This window comes from Xyrauchen texanus, chromosome 20 (genome assembly GCF_025860055.1).
Source record: "Xyrauchen texanus isolate HMW12.3.18 chromosome 20, RBS_HiC_50CHRs, whole genome shotgun sequence".
NCBI lineage: Eukaryota > Metazoa > Chordata > Actinopteri > Cypriniformes > Catostomidae > Xyrauchen > Xyrauchen texanus.
Window position 1 is genome coordinate 9,150,756 of NC_068295.1, and position 17,977 is coordinate 9,168,732.

The following is a 17,977-nucleotide window of genomic DNA, read 5'->3' on the forward strand; positions in this document are numbered from 1 at the left end:
AGTGACAAATTAATCATTAAAGGAGAGCGTTTTTGAACCAGAGTAGCAAGTGTTTAAAGAACGTTCTCTCCACCAGAGCGGGGAAAAAAAGCAATGAAAGTGAATGTAATTGAGACTAACTACTGTGAAAATGATGACAGATATTTCATTTTTGGGTGAACTATCCCTTTAATTTCAATGTTACCACATTAAAAACATTTTAAGTTGCCTAGCAAAACAAGTTTTTACAGTGTAGAAGCATAAAAGATGTGCTACAGACATGAATGACATCTCACATCATCCGGCTTGGTGGGAAGAAGTGCGCTATTACTTTTCTAAGCAATCGGTATTATGATTTTCACATGGCGGATGATAAAACTGGCCCTGTAGACTTGCATTGAAGGATGAAAAATAAATAAAATAAAGCAGGTAAAGTTGTTTACCTGCTTTATATTATTTGATTTATTTATTTTATCATCATCCATCCAGATTGTTGTGATGTTGTCTGGAATTGTTGATCGTGACTGACTGAACTGAGTATAGTTTCTTTTTTTTAACGGTTACTCGCAAACTGAAACTGTGCATTAACGCCATCTAGTGTTTACATGGGAAAGAAACAGCTGATTCTTCTTTCCTGCGATCACGGACATGACATAATGACGCAAGGATGAACATCATAAGCCAGCGATTTAGCGCCAAACCCGACAGCTCAAAATGCAAATCGTTTTTATAGGCTTACTGTAGTGAATCGAGGCAAGGACATTGTTTTGATCACTGGTTGTTTATGTACTCAATCAAGAATAAGTACTCAATTGTTATATTTTAACAAAAATATCATATAGAGTGCAGCTTTAACTAGAGTCAGTTTTAATCACAAAGTGCAGCCATGTGATAATAAATGCATGCCAGTACGCAAGTTCAAATCCCAACACTGTGTGGAAGAAGAGTCCTCGCTGAGCATTGTTCATATGCAAAGTCCTGCTGTGGCTATTTCATAGACACTGCACTGCAGCGTATTCTTTGTTCTGACCTTAATCTCGCTGTGCCTTTCTGTATTACCATAGTAACAGACCAAGATCAGGCCTGCATAGATACATTCATCCAAAGAATAATGAGGGAACTGGCCAAGCCAGTCAGTGTTAACAGACAATGGATTTGTCTAAGATCTGCTACATTTCGTCAAACAGGCAGACAGTACATGAATTATCAAAGAACTAAGGGGATAGTTCACCTAAAAATGCAATTTCTGTCATTGTTCACTCACCCTCATGTTGTTCCAAATGCATGTGACTTTCTTTCTTCCATTGAACATAAAAGCAGATGTTAGGCAGAATGTTAGGAAGTGATACCCTCAGTCACCATTCATTTTCTTTATGTCTTTTTTCCAATGAAAACAAATGGTGACTGAGGTGAATAAAACTGCCTTACATCTCCTTTCATATGGGAAAGTCATATGGGTTTACCTGGATTATCCAGGGTGATTTGAACTTCCTGGACTTCAAAATGCTCTGCATGGGCAATGAGCTATGAAATGTAAGTGCTTAAATAGTAAATACATTTTTATTTTTTCTACCAGCTGTTCATATTGTTGTTGAGTATCTGAAGATGAAATGCCTAGCAGTCCCTACCTTTAAAGACAACAATAAATCTCTCCACAAGCTAAAGTCCTGGAGGACCATTGAAACTTTGATGGCATTTCAGTGACAAATGCTTAATTTTAAGGGGGTGATTTAAAGACCATAAAAACTTTGAAAACACTATGTGATACAAAACCTTTAATTTGAACATTTCATATTTACAACCTGTCAAGTTGTTCTGCAACAAACTTGTAAATCTGTCCAATAACCAACAACAAAATGCATCAAGAAGACATGAAATTCAAGATAGTCCCAGTAAACTTCATGAGGCAGAGAGGAGGAAGAAATGTTATAACCATTTTACTGCAGTTAAAAGTGGACGTGTGTTCTTGTTGATATTAGAAGCTTTCAGCTCTAGCTAGGCTTTATCTCTAGACTAGAGCTATTTATCACTGCAGGCATAACGGTTGCCTTAAAACTGGGGTTGTGTAATAAAACAATTTTCTATGCTGTTTACATGGGACAGGAATATAAACATTAGTAATAGATAATAATTAATGTTAGCTATCATGACGATTACGATGTTATTATGTTGTAGTTTCACTAATATTATACAACAATAATTGACCAAATAGTGACAAATAGACACTTTTTTATTTGTCATAATTTTAAATTATCATGATTTCATGCTGAAGAAACACTGAACTTCTCAAAATCAACATATAGTTACAGTGGTTATCTTATGACACAGACGTTCATGTCCCAGACGTCCACAGAGACAAGCCCTATAGTGTCATACTATAATCCTGTAAAGCTCATAAACCTACAAATACTACATCCGTCAAACTCAACATTGCTTGCAGCTGATCTCTGCCTTGTGACTGTGTCAATGACATGAGCTGATTTATTTAAGAGACAGCCCTGACACCTAATGGAAGAAATGAGAAGTCACAGGTTGTGTTTTAAAAATCAGTATTAAGAATAGAGTATTTTGTTCTCAAAAGTTTTTAGCTGATCAGAGAAACTGTTATCTTTAGTAGTATGTAACATATATTAGAAGGATATTGATCAATCCAATAAAAAACTATGGTAGGTTATAATATCATATCGTTTTCCCCCAAAAAGTATGCATTATTAAACACGTCAAATCTCTCCCTGTAAGTAACGAAGCATCACAATCTTTCCAATCACCAACTCCAAACTTGCCAACACAGTAAATGAACAAAAAAAATCAAGCAGTTCTGTCTACACAGACACATACACATTTTTGGGCATGCCACCCCAAATTTTGTACTGTTCCCCTCTGGCCACCCCATAAAAACAAAACAATCCTGGAGGCTCCACTCCTTAAGATAACCTATGCACATTAAAGTTCATTAAAACAACAGTTCATTTTATCACTTTAAAGGAATGATCTGGGTTCAATACAAGTTAAGCTCAATCGACAGCATTTGTGGCATAATATTGATTACCACAAAAAAAAATTTATTCGTCCCTCCTTTTCTCTAAAAAAAGATATAGCCAATTTTACAACTTCAATATACTTACAACTGACAATGTAATCAACAAACCCTAAAATGACTGTAAAAATGACCATTTAAACACTTTTACAGCTGAAATAACACACAAGTTTAAAACAGAAGAATTATTGCAAGTGCTTAAATAATATTTCTGTGTTTAAACCCTCCAAAAATTGGCCAGTGATAGAAACCAGGCTCAGCTGGGGAGTCAGTTCTCCTCTGGCTATATATCATGAATAAAATGCCAATATTAGTTATCTATGTATATGTAATAGAGCTGTTCAGGTTGTTGTCCAAAACCCTGGAAGAGAATTCGCCATGGGTTCCCATGGGATTTTCCTATGGGTTTTTAAAAGGGGGGATTTCAATAAGGGCTGTGGTAAACATTACTTTAAAATATGTGGACATTTTGTTCTACATCATAAATTACATAAAATTCAAAAGTGAAATGTAAAGCTTTATTGATTTGCATTATTTGTTTATATTTATATTTTTTTTAATTCACGTTGAGGTAGAAAGTAATTTATTTATGTTGTAGAAAAAAATGTCCACATATTATCAAGCAATGTTTACCACAGACCTTATTTTACTCCTAAGTTGAAAAAATCTATTATAAAAACCCAAACGGAAATCCAGAGGGAACACATAGCGAATAAGCTTTCTGGATTAATTTACAAACTGATGTCCCGGCTGACAGCTCCATAAAAGTCATGTATTAATTGAGTAAACTGAGTAGATGTTGGTGGGAAATGTTTAAAACTAAAGGATATTGATAGAACATTAATTAATTTATTTCACTGAAGTCAATCTCGAATTGAATGTGGAGATGCAGCATCTTTTTTTTTTTTAATTTGGCTTATGAAGTTTGTAGTTGGCTTGTATTTAATGTCTATGTATTTCGTTTAAGAGAGTATAGTCAATCCTATGACCAAGATGATACACACAAAGGTCAGTGAGGTGCATCGTAGTCTTGCTGGAAGCTTGTGGCAGTTCATTTACAGTGAAGTCCATCCTAAGTCCAAGGTTTAGGCAGTGGCCAGTGAAGAACCCCTTGTTTACTGTTGAAGTAGCAGCAATTCCTCAGAGAAGACCAAACTTATAAAGTGTGTCTGAGTCCCAAATAATGCTCGGAAGGTTATTCCATAGTTTAGGAACCAAACAGGAAAAGGATCTACCTTCTTTTGAGGATTTTGATATCCAGGTAATATCAACAGGCCGGAATTGTGTGATCGTAGTGAACGTGGTGGATTATAGTGCAATGGAAGGCTGCATAAAGGTGCCGTAAGAGATTTTTTCATGGAAAGGTATGCAAAACTTTTTCCTATTCCCTGAAAGATATTAATGAAACAAGTGTTGTGAGATATCTCACCTGTCTCTGTGACAGCTCTAGACTTTGTAAACTGGCACAAGGTGGCAACACTCACATCTAAGCCGTTGCTGTCAAAAAGAAGTGCTAGAAGAAGATGCAATTACCGGTAAACCACAGGAGACAAATGTAAAAAGAACAGCATTTGATGTGCACGTCAAGAACATGTGCGTGAGTAGGTCAGGAGATACCTCTGTTTGTATTAACTCGAGTCTGACAGAATATATATCTATTGTGTCTAAACACCTGAGGAGAAATAGCCAAGTATCTCATATCAGTCAGGATACTTTGATAGGCTCGCATTCATCTGTATGCAAACACTGAGCGTTCGTGTCAAAACCGAAGTATACTTTGGGCTTAAATGACATTTTTATGCCATGTTGTTCATAACAGTCAGTTGAGGGCACTAATATGCTGTTGTTGTTTTGGACAAACACTTCTGCTCAGTGTCGAAATCAAAAAAGCTTGTTTGGTATTTTTGGAGTGCAGGGCTTTTGAAAGAGGGAGCGTGGCTAATCCAACAGCTCAATTTTTGGAAATTCCAGAATGGCTAATATTGATTACAGCACCTTTAAGTACTAAGGAGCTAGTCAGTTCAAAGCTTTGTAAGTAATTACAAAGTATAAAAAAACATTTATACAAAACTTAACAGGTAGCCAATCTTGTCTTGAGGTCATGAGCGCATTAAATCACTTTTCAGCTCCAGGAACAGAGAGCATGTGTCGTAATGTAACAATATTTCTGAGGGCGTTTTACAAACAGACGAATGTGGAAATGTGATTTTCAAAGGATAGATTGCTATAAAAAAAAAAGACCCAAGTTCTTAACTGTAGAAGCTGATGTACAGTTGAAGTCAGAAGTTTACATACACTTAGATAGAAGTCATTAAAACTCATTTTTTAACCATTTCACAGATTTAATATTAGCAATCTATAGTTTTAGCCAGTTGTTTAGGACATCTACATTGTGCATGATACAAGTCATTTTTACAACGATTGTTTACAGACAGATTGTTTCACTTTTAATTGACTATATCACAATTCCAGTGGGTCAGAAGTTTACATATACAAAGTTAACTGTGCCTTTAAGCAGCTTGGAAAATTCTAGAAAATGATGTTAAGCCTTTAGGCAATTATCCAAAAACTTCTGATAGGATAAGACAATTTGAGGTGTACCTGTGGATGTATTTTATCTTTAAACTCATTGTCTCTTTGCTTGACATCATAGGAAAATCAAAAGAAATCAGCCAAGACCTCAGAAAACAAATTGTGGACCTCCACAAGTCTGGTTCATCCTTGGGAACAATTTCCAAATGCCTGAAGGTACCACATTCAACTGTACAAACAATACACAAGTATAAACACCATGGGACCACGCAGCCATCATACCGCTCAGGAAGGAGTTGCATTCAGTCCCCTAGAGATGAACATAGTTTGATACCAAAAGTGCAAATCAATCCCAGAACAACAGCAAAGGTAACAGGTAGACAAGTATCTATATCCACAGTAAAACGAGTCATATATCGACATAAACTTAAAGGTTGCTCAGCAAGGAAGAAGCCACTGCTCCAAAACCACCATAAATAAGACAGACTACAGTTTGCAAGTGCACATGGGAAAAAATATATCACTTTTTGGAGAAATGTCCTCTTGTCTGATGAAACATAAATTGAACAGTTTAGCCATAATAACCATCGTTATGTTTGGAGGAAAAAGGGTGAGGCTTGCAAGCCGAAGAAAACCATCCCAACAGTGAAGTGTGGGGCTGGCAGCATCATGTTGTGGGCATGCTTTGCTGCAAGAAGGACTGGTGCACTTCACAAAAATTATGGAATCATGAGGAAGGAAAATTGAAGCAACATCTCAAGGAATCAGCCAGTAAGTTAAAGCTCGGTCGCAAATGGGTCTTCCAAATGGACAATGACCACAAGCATACCACCAAAGTTGTTGCAAAATGGCTTAAGGACACCAAAGTCAAGGTATTGGAGTGTCCATCACAAAGCCCTGACCTCAATCTGATAGAAACTTTGTGTGCAGAACTGAAAAAGCATGTGTGAACAAGGAGGCCTACAAACCTGACTCAGTTACAACAGTTCTGTCTGGAGGAATGGGCCAAAAGTCCAGCAACTTATTGTGAGAAGCTTGTGGAAGGCTACCCAAAATGTTTGACCCAAGTTAAACAATTTAAAGGCAATACTACCAAATACAAGCAAAGTGTTTGTAAACTTCTGACACTGGGAATATGATGAAAGAAATAAAATGTGGTCCTTCACAAATTCACAGTATGCCCACCTCTTCAGACACTACTACACCATTGGTTAGAATAGGTTCATTCTGAATGATGTTCAGCCTCTTTCTGCCTTCTCTAACAACTGCCACTGGAAAGTAGTAATCCAAAAGCATAAATGAAGTTGTCTGATGCTTTAACTCACTACCTGCTTTTAGACTGTTTGGTGGCTGCTCTTTGGTTGCATTCATTAGGCCACACTGACCTTGTTTGGTCAATTCTTGTAGGGTCCAATCACGTAATCCTTGTTAAGCATTTGCCATAGCAGAATTCACTGAATACAATTTTTTGGTCTTTTAATTTTCCCTTTTTTATAATGCTATGTAGTTTTATATATTCCTTATTATTTAACGTTTACTTTATTATTATACAAATCGATGTGTCCAGCAGATGGAGCTAAAGTACAGGAGCAGCGTTAAACTGTGAAATAGCACCACCTGCCGAACATTTGGACAGTCAATCTGTCACTGTGTGGGTGGAAGTACTAGAATAGACTTGTTCGAGAAAATGAATTCTTTGTATATTAAATAATATTACAAAAGCAAAAACATTTATGTGCATAGTAACTGCTTAAAAGCAATAATCTAGCTGAAGAGAGAAAAATAATATCTTGTTAAGCGTTAACACATGCTTTGAAGGTCACTTTCATTAAAAGTAATAACAACATTATGGTATGTGGACGTTAAACAACAGCAAAGTAAAGACACTGAGATACTTTTGTGTAGCTATTATGTTAGAGCTGCACTATTAGGCAAAAGCTTTATTATATATATATATATATATATATATATATATATATATATATATATATATATATATATATATATATATATATATATATCAAACCTGAGGATAAATGTTTAAAACTTTTTTTCCTCCCCTTAATTTATGTTTAGGATTTGTTGGTTTTATGCTCTTATTAACCAGGTACAAAGACTTCAGTACCCTATTCCAGGTTTTTGTGTAAAGTCTAGACGATTCAATCTTCAAAGCACAAACATATTAGAAACTCTGATAAATTAAATATTAAGATGTTCTTTACAGAATGTAATTCTTGCACAGTTGCTGAATGAGCAACTACACTTGCCTAAAATTGACTGTTCAATAAAAAATTACTGCATGGCAAATAGTTATAAGTAAATTACAAGTAAAAAAATAAAAAATCATTTCATTTAACAATGTTTAAAATATCATAATTATAAAAGCCAAACAATGGATTTACACAATTTTTAATTTGATATTTTAGCCCAAAAATCCATCTTTTCTATTGTAACATCCATTGACTTAGCAGTCAGGCACCCTGTTAGATCACCTGGAAAATTGTATGTCATGTATATTCAAATACATATACTGCAGATGTGAGCGTATGTCTTACTCTGTTCTGAACAAAGCAGGCTTGTTTGACTTGAAGGCTTTTCCATTACAGGCATGCCAAAATCTTGCCCATTTCCCTCCATTAAGACTTTAAAAAGTCTCCATCTGTGTTTATTTAACTAGAACTGTCTGTTTGTTGTGTTTATGGCAAAACAGTACAAAGAGCTCAGAGGTGAGGGGGAAAAATGCAGGGAAGCTATCTGAAACATTGGTGAACATGAGAAGGATTCTCCACAGATACAGTCCCAGTAAGCATATTTACAGCCATGTGCTACCCAAATGACAATGAATAAAGTATTTGTGGAGTTTAGTAGCACATTCCTGCTATCTGCAATGGACTGGCATTAAAAGGGAAGTCTTAGTATTTCCAGAACTCTATAAATAGTGCCCACATCTCACAAGCTGTACTGCCAGACTCTGCTTGAACACACAGGATGTGATGTAATTTCCTCTTGCCCATACTTGCCTCAGGTTTTGGAATGATGTAGTTTCAAGACTTGTCAAGAAGAAGACTGACACAGACATTCTGCCTAACTTCTCCTTTTGTGTTTCACCAAAGGACATAAAAATGTGGGGTTGGAACAAAATGGGGTAGTAAAGAACAATGAGTCGACAAAAATGTTCAGTGTTTTGGGTACACAAATTCTTTTAATATCAGATTCTTATCTCAAGGAACTATGTAGCCTACTGTTTTTTTCTAATTATTTCTAATGTGCCTTTTAGTCTGTCTAGTTACTGTTTTACAGTGTTTCTTTTCCTCATGTAAAGAGTGTCACACAGAGGAATGTGTGTCTCAGCAATCTGTTTAGAGTGTGTGGTTAACGGTCCATATGCTGGCCAGCTCTCCCTGAAGCTCTGATGACTTGTCCTGTGAGTCCCACACAAATTCATTCACAGGACACAAAGCCAAGAACTTAAAAGCATTGGAAGAGACAACTGGACAATGCTGTGAATTAGAAAATTACACTATCAGCTAGGTCAGTTGGCTTTGTTTCTGCGCAGAAATTATGTAATGCAAATCTCTTGACAGCCCGATTTTTTGAACCGCGTGTCTTTGCGCCTGGAGTTATTTGCACTAATTAGTGGGTCCACAAGGTGGCAACACTCACATTTGAGCTGCTGCTGCCACAAAGATGCACTAGTAGAAGATGTAATCGCCACTAAACCTCAGGAGATTAAGGTGAAAACAACAACAGCAAGTCAAGAGCACGTGTGTAAGGAGGTCTGGAGATACCTGCATTTTTATAATTCGAGACAGAAGGAATATAAAGACATTTTTATAAGTCTTATCTCCTACAGATGAAGTAAGGTGTCACAAAGCTGTCTAAGACAGGCTCCCATTCGACTGTACGCAGATGCTGAACGTTTGCGTCAAATTGGAAGTATACCTAGGGCCTTAGGACGAAGGTAGACTCGATAGAGCATTAACCTTTAAAACCTGTTTGGGAAATAATTTAACTTGCATTTAGTGCCACACAGTGAACATTTCACCTCGTAACTGCTGTGATGCGTATAATGAACCACGTCATATAATTTTGCAAAAATTTTGCCACAGTCACGAACAGCCATATCCTGTTAAGAAAAGCCAAAAATCTTGGCCTGCATAATAAATGACATGCCTATCATTAGTTAACAACATCCATGTTTTTGTCAACACATTTGAATCAGAAAGCTTTCTCTTCATGAGTCTCATGCAAGGCTTTACCCCTCTCGATGTTCCCATGGGAGATTCAGCTTTCTTCATCTGTCCTTAATAATGAAATCTGGACTGCTCCACTGCACAATTCCTGTTAAATGACCATCTCGCATCTGGCCATATGTGATTCATTGTACATTAGTTCATGTATTTAACTACATAACCAATCTGAACTTGTAGTGCTTTGCATGTTATATAAATGTGTCCATGCATTCTTATTCTAACTAAAGTGCTTAGAGTTGCAGCCAGCTTGTCTCATTGGCCCAATCAAGCAGATAAAATCAGTTCACATTGTTTAGCCCTCTCTCCACCACATTGTAATCTGTTGATTACAGTAATAAGAAATCTCATCATGTCATTTCCAGTACTTCTCTCTGTAGGAATAACAATGACACTTGTGGACAAATAAATTCTGTTTACAAAGTGCACATTTCCAGCTTGGTCTCATGAAATTTACGTGAGCATTGCAACATTTTTGCAAAATTGAAATTACGTGCTTCATAACGCTCTTGGTTGCACTTTTCAAGTGAAATGTCCAGCAGGGGGTGCCAAAACCGAGCACAATGAAGTTGGAATCAAGCAAGGTTTTTAAGATGAATTTTAGATGGAGGTTTTAATACAATGTACCTCACTAACCTAAAACTTTACCCTAAACTTAACCAATATGTCCAAAAAGAGAAATGAGAGTTTAACAAAACAGACATCCTTGCCCTTAACATGCACCTAACCTTAACCAATAGTGTTTGAAAATGAAGCAACATGAAAAGCACATTTTATTAAGCAACCACGTCAATCTGTGTTGCTTCTATATCTCTGTCGTGTCACGTGTCAGCTTGAGTTCTTGTCTGGTTTTGAACCATGATCAAAACCAGACAGGTTTTGAACCTTCGAGTGCAAAGTCCAACGCTCTATGAGGTATGTTACCACGCAAGCTGATCATATAGATATAAGTGTATATATGTAGGTGGGTCTGTAATACAAGCGTATTTTGTTTTGTATAATTTTTCAGTTAGAGTAAAATTGGCTCGATATCATAACATAGCAGGGTCTGAGTAACAGAAAAAAAAAAGTGTTTATAGTCAGCCATTGAAGTCATGATTTGCATGAAAGTGGAGATAACACGCAATTGTAGTGCCTCTAGTGTTCATTTCACCTGTAAACTGCAGGGAATTGTACCTGGAGACAAGTATAACAAGTTTTGCAAAAATATATATAGAGTCACATTTTCACTATGAGACCAGGTTGCACATTTCAGATAATCCTGTCCCTAAATTACATGTAAAAAAAACTGATTGGTCACAGTTCATGTCAATAAGAGGGTCTCTTCCTTGCTAAGAGGGCAGTTCTTTGCTGAGAAAAAAGCTGCAAAGGCTGTATGCCACAAGTCACAAATCTGGCTATATAAGTGAGATTAGTATGATATTAATAAGCAGAAAATGTTATTACATATTTTTTTATACTGTATAAAGTCAGGGAGAACAGAGATACAGAGTAGAAGGGAGTGAAAGAGACAGACTTATTGTCACAAACAGAGATCAGACATTTGAGCTTCACAATGGCATGCCTTGTGAGAAAAATTAATCTATTGGCAATTTAAAAACTGTGTAGCACCATGCTCATATTAACACACAACCACAACCCCATAGAAAGAAAAGTAATTAATGGACAATTGGCACAGTGACATCCGAGTGCAGCAGTATAAATAAGGGAGAATTTTGTTCCTTTACTTCCAGAAGGTAAATGTTTTACAGGGAATACTGTAGATAGTAAGTCTTTGTAATGGGTAAGGGATGGGCAAGGAGGAGGCAGGAACCAGCAGAACAGTCAACGTAAATTTTAATGACATAAACTCAACTTAAAACAACATATAATACATAGACACACACACACACACACACACATACACACACAGCAACTGGATGTGTCTCTCTCTCTCTCTCTTAAACTGGCACCTCCAGCTCGTCTTTATCCCCCTCCCGGCCGATTTGCCCAATTCAGGGCCGGGCCGCCCTCCTCCTCGTCACTTGTTACACTCTCTAAAACATTAACTCCCAGTGAGTTTTCTTGCATTTTGGACTCTCTTTGTATTCCTCCCAAAACTGCACTAAATATTTTAACTATTTTCACTTCAGTGCAATTGACCTACCCATAACCCAGACAAAAGTGCATTATTTTGTGGTTGCAGTAGGGTGGCTGGTGTGTTATGGCCTCTGTCCCTCATAATTAAAATAGCAAAACATCTCATTTATGGGGAAGTGTGGAGTTTATGTGACAGAGCTACAAATAACTGTTGTTTTCAAACCCTCCCCTTGTCTTTCATTGGTTTAGATCAAACAGATAGCCCTGGTTGAGCCAAAGTTGCCGTGTTGGGCTGTTAGGGATGGTCAAACAAACAGAGAAATGTTTTGATAGTGCCACAGTGTTTACACTTTTCAGGAAATCAACCCCCAAATGGCATACTTATAGTTGTCTTTTCATATTAAGCTGGGATAGAAACAAATATTTTACATAAAAACATAAAATACTTCAGATGTGAATATAATACAAATACAAACACAGATTAAAAGTCATGTGCTGCTGGTTTTCTTTCTTTATTTATTGACTGTTTGATGATAGCTAGACATTGCACACATTTCTAAAATATGATCGCCAGAAAACTGTATTAAATATTTTACCTCTTTTAAATTCAAATCAAGGTGAGATATTTGATGTGGTGGGATTCATTTTAGGATTGTCAAGCACATATACATATACTATGAAAGGCACTGAGGAGTCAATAAAACAGGCACTCTTTTATGTCTGCATCATATCAAAAGGGAAAATATCAAAACATAATGTAACAAAGTACATTTGCATTGGTTAAAAGTATATAAACCTCCAAAAGCACAAAAAAAAAAAACATAAGAAAACTTGTAAAATAGACTTATATGCGTGACTTCAGAAGGGACAAAGCTCTTTAAATTATTACTGAATAAAAAGCAACAAACAAACCTAAAAGCCTGAGACAAGGGGATCAAACCCTCTGCTTTGAGAGAAAACACTGCAAAAAATATTTTTCTCTATCAGTATTTTTCTCTTGCTTTCCAGTATACATATCTAAACATCCCTTAAAACAAGATATATGTCATTAAGAGGCAAAATTGTATAAGATCCTGTTTTAAGCATAAATCTATTGAACTTGTGAGGTTTCTGCTTAACACAAGAAAAAACTATTGGGGTAAGAAAAATACACTCAATTCAAAATACACTCTCTAAAATATATGTTATCTTCTCAAGTCCTGTCCTATCTTGTTGGATACTTTTATTTATTTATTTTTTGTATTGTTTTTACTGTAAAATAAGATAATGATACTTACTAAAAAATGTTTTGCTATGAACATTGTTTTTTCTAATCTTCAAAAGCTTACATAATGCATCTAGAGAAAAAGGCCCCTCCAACTCTCAGTGACAATGTTTCCCGTGAGCAATGCTGCAGTCTCTAACTGTTCACCGCCTGTGATTTTAACTTTCAAACAACAGTCGGTTCACCTCGACATTTCCTGCAGCAGCCGTAGATAGCTGAAGGCAGATAGACGCTGGCAGTGAGGCAGGCGAAGACTGAACCTGTGAGGTAGACCTTGTACAAGCAGTGATGTTTGTAGGCATCTAGGTTGCAGAAGGAGTTCTTGTCGGTTTTGTAGATCATGATTCCAATTGCGGACAGATACAGCAGAAAAGCAGCAACATCATGTATCACGTTGCTTAACAACCAGCGTTCTCCTCCTACGATGGGAACAAGGTCTTGTTTATCCAGTAGAGTGAGGATGAAGATGGCTAACGTTAAGAGCCAGAAGAACACAGCCACGAACAGAACAAAGTGTATGGGGCCCTCATACTTGTTGGCTGCGATGGTGACCCAAAGCCCAGCTCCAAACAGGATCTGGAGTACCCGTACAATCCCAACAAAGCTCTTGAGGAATTCCAGGAAACTTCTCTTCACCTGTGGCTGTGGGGGCATCTCCTCTTTGTTGAAGAAATGTCCTGGTGGTCAGGGCAGGGGCTGCTTGCCACAAACAGAGAAAGGAGAAGAAAGAGCGAACAGGAGGGGAGACAAGGAGCTTACAAAGGTTTTAGAAGAAGATAGCGCTGAAAACACACAGGGAGTGGAGCTTCGGCACCGCCCCCTGGTTTTGAAATGACTTACGTCTTTTTCGTCTTTTCCGTTTCCTCTGTGGAATCTGGAACTGCTGTGTCACCCTCCCCCTCTTTTGCTGCAGCAAGCCGGAGGAGGTTCTGGACATGGGCGCTGGACTGAAACTCTAACCCCTTTCCTCTCTTTCTCTTCCTCATCCATCATCACTCTCTCAGTCAAGTATTGAAAGAGTTCCTGTGTGTACAAATAAACATTCGCTCTGCACAGTTCAGATGATTTAGCATAGTGGTTCTCAACTGGTTTTGCTTCCATAGTGGACACCAACATAGTATCAAAACTGTATAACATACAAACGTTAACAAAAATGTCATTAACATGATAGTTCACCTAAAAATTATAATTCTGTTTTCTTTTACTTGCCCTCATGTTGATCCAAACCCATTTGACTTCCTTTCTGCAGTGGAACACAAAAGGAGATTTTTTTTTTTTTATGACGTCACATTTGTGACTAACACAGTGTTAGGATTGTTTAAAGATTTTTTATTTATTTTTTCAAAGTCTCTCAATTTCTTCTATGTTTCCCACACTCATTCACCCAAAAACAGATTTTATTCTATCTTATGGATGGAAATGCATGTCTGAGGAAATCAATGCAGCATTAAAGGGATAGTAAAAATGTTACCATCATTTACTCACCCTCATGCTATCCCAGATGTGTACAAATGTATTTCTTCTGTTGAAAACAAATGAAGGTTTCAGCTCTGTAGGTCATTGTAATGCAAGAAAATTGTGTCCAGAACTTTGAAGGTCCAAAAAGCACAGAAATGCAGCATAAAAGTAATACAAATGACTCCAGTGGCTAAATCTATATCTTCAGAAGCGATATGATAATTGTGGGTAAAAATCAGATCAATCTTTAAGTCCTTTTTTACTTTAAATTCTAATTAAATCCTCCCTTTCCAGTAGGTGGCGATATGCACAAAGAATGTGAATCGTCAAAAACAAAAGTAAAAAAAGTGAAAGTGAAATTGATAAATATTTATCTGTTTCTCATCCACACCTATTATGTTGCTTCTGAATATATGTATTTAACCACTGGAGTCATATGGATTAATTTTATGCTGCCTTTATATGCTTTTTGTATCTTCAAAGTTCTGGTCACCATTCTCTTGCATTGTATGGAGCTACAGAGCTGAGATATTCTTCTAAAAGTATTTGTGTTCAGTAGAAGAAAGGAAGTCATACACATCTGGGATGGCATGGGGGTGAATAAACGATTAAAGAATTTTCATTTTTGGGTGAACTATCCCTTTAACACAATTTCTGGGCTATAAATTTGAAAACACAGCATAAAATTTGACGTGTGTACTCAGTAGCGTGTGACAGAGCAGAGGCAAGAATGTGTTTTTCTTCATGACCATGACCAAAGTCTGACAGCTGAGATCAGGGGCTGAATGCTGTGAGATCAATGAAAACAGGCACGCCTTTAAACTATGTGGCCATATGTGCATGGCCCCTTTAAAAATTCAGGCAGGCCACACCGAAATTAGTGGGCAGGGTTATTTTTATATATGTAATCTCATTTGGTGTTTATGTATCCTGTTGGGGGAAAAATGCAGCTATACAGCCGTGTTGCTTCAACAAGTGTGATTTACGTCATTAGCAAAAAGCTTTACTGAAGGTCCCAGATGATGGCTGGGTTTAATTTCTTGAGAAAACAGGCCGTGCCAGCACAGGCATAACTGGTAGAGAGGAGGTGCTGCAAGATAAGGACAAAGATAAAATACAATTCAAGACTGAGTAGTTTTACAATTTCCACCCTTTCTGTATTTGTGTGTATCATGGATCTTACCACTAGATGGCAGTCCAAGCAAATGTAAACTTGGCTATTTTTTGAATGGCATACAACAATACTACCCTTACAATTTTTGCAGTGATTTTCTGCAGTAACAGTCTGCATGGAATACTCATGATGATCTATTACATTTGTCTGAAATGTACCCTTCTGCAGTTAGTAACACTGCACTTTTAGGCTTTTCACATCTCTTCTTTAGGTTCCTATGACAATGGCGGGCAGTCAAGTGCACTTGTTCATCAGTGTATTTGGTTGTGATTGGTTAATATATCAAAGCCCTTTACAAGGCAAGACCACACAGCGGTTATCTTTGGAACGCTCCCTGGAGGGCTGGGCAGCTATTTATTTATGTAAACATGTGGCATAAAAGTAGAGCACCAATCTACTTGAATCTCCAAACCGGTTGGTCAAGATTACGATCAAAGAACATATTTAAAATCAGCATTAAAACTGACAACAATAGAGTCATAAATTGTGCTGCTTTACCTAAGATTATGCTAGAAAATTATTTTTTCAGGCTGGATCAGATAATGATCATGTATGTTCTTGAGTTGATTGGCAGGCGATGTCTTTATCTAAAAGGTAAAGTGTGTGTGTGTGTGTGTGTGTGTTTGTATGCAGGCCTATAAATTGTAGTGTAAAGTAGGTTCGGTTAAAATATTGTTTATTCGCTTTTGCGTCTTTTCTATAATATCCTGATTGTTTACTGCTACACCCAGAGCTGCTGTTAATTTTTAACTGCACGACAAAAATAGTCTCGGCACCGAAACTATCCGCTCACTGTCACATCTGGGACACCTCACCTCATGACTCATGCAATGTGAAGGGTGTAATCTGTTAACATGGGCGTCAAAACGAAAGTGCGCTGCTCATGCCTAGCTCACGCCCCGCTCACGGAGGATATTTGAAACCGGCCTTAGTGTTTGAATAGCGAACTGATGGAAATCCAAATCTGAATCCAATAATCCTCAATCTAAATGCTGTCTCCAACACATTGGCCTACCCATCACCAACCATCACGTAAAACCAAAATCTAACTGTGGATGTCATTCAGACAGCCTCCTTCTTTGGGCGGTTCTTGGCCAGAATACATGGTAAGGTCAACCAGACTTCATGCCGATAGTCAAAAATCTGCCCATGGGGTAAATGAGTCATCAACAATGTTAGTGATTACCTTCAAAATTATATAATGGTGAGAAACCACCTCTGGTGGTTTACTCAGGAAGTTGCAAGTGAAATGTTATAGACTGGGGACTTGGGCCCTTTGGAAGCTTTAGGCACCTACTCTCATCAACGTTTTGATCAACCTCTGGACTTAGGAAACAGGTGTTCTGGATGAGTCAATCTGATGGAAATGAGATATTAAATGTCTACTATATCTTCAGGTGGCACCCATGGCTGCACTTCTGGGCCGTAGCACTGCTGGTCCACCAAATAGACTGATAGATGCTTTAGAGCTCCTATGAAGGAAATTGAAAAAGCAGTGCTGCCTACAATAGTTCAACTCAAATGATGTATTGTATAGACTTTATTAGTGTGTATAAAAAGTACAAGCACTTCTAAAAATAAAATTCGTTTCCAATAAATGTTCTCTTTCTGGTTAAAATCAGGATGCATAATTATTTGTGTTATATTTGTAGATGTTGATCAGCCTAATTAATTTGTACTTTCATGAAAAATGCACACCCTCCAAGGACTGGAAATATCAATAAACAGACAGAGAGAATCAGTAAATCTTCAGTAACAATGACTGACAATGACAGAATATGTGGCAGTTTGAAATATTATTATCTACAGTACACTAGTTCACTTCCAGGCTGAATTACTGTCATATCTGCTGTTAACTCTAGTTCACATGCAGCAAAACACAGATATCACTTTATAAGTGGCTTATGCAGATGTGTGCTTCCTTGTGCCTCTGGAATCAGTCAAATAAAATAGACTAGGAGCTTGCAGTTGTTGTATAGGTCTGAAAAAGTGGCACTTGACATTTGCCAAAATGCCGTGAGCAGGGTTAAGATGAAAATACTTTTTAAATTCTAATTTCATTCTGACTGTGGAATGTTCTGACACTCATGTTTATAGTTGTATTGCAATTATGGCAAATTTTAAATCTGTGTTGATGGCTATGTTAGAAATGAACAGTTTAATTACAGGTCAGTCTAAAGAGTTGTTTAAAACATGTCAGTTCA

General features: G+C 37.1%; 1 protein-coding gene across 1 annotated transcript; it reads right to left on the bottom strand.

Moving 5' to 3' along the window:
* Positions 1–12,373: 12,373 nt before the first annotated feature.
* LOC127661132 (MARVEL domain-containing protein 1-like) lies at positions 12,374–13,978 on the bottom strand. Its single transcript, XM_052151712.1, has one exon. The coding sequence runs from the start codon at positions 13,793–13,795 to the stop codon at positions 13,307–13,309; it is 489 nt and encodes a 162-aa protein (XP_052007672.1). The 5' UTR covers positions 13,796–13,978; the 3' UTR covers positions 12,374–13,306.
* Between the last annotated feature and the right edge of the window lie 3,999 nt (positions 13,979–17,977).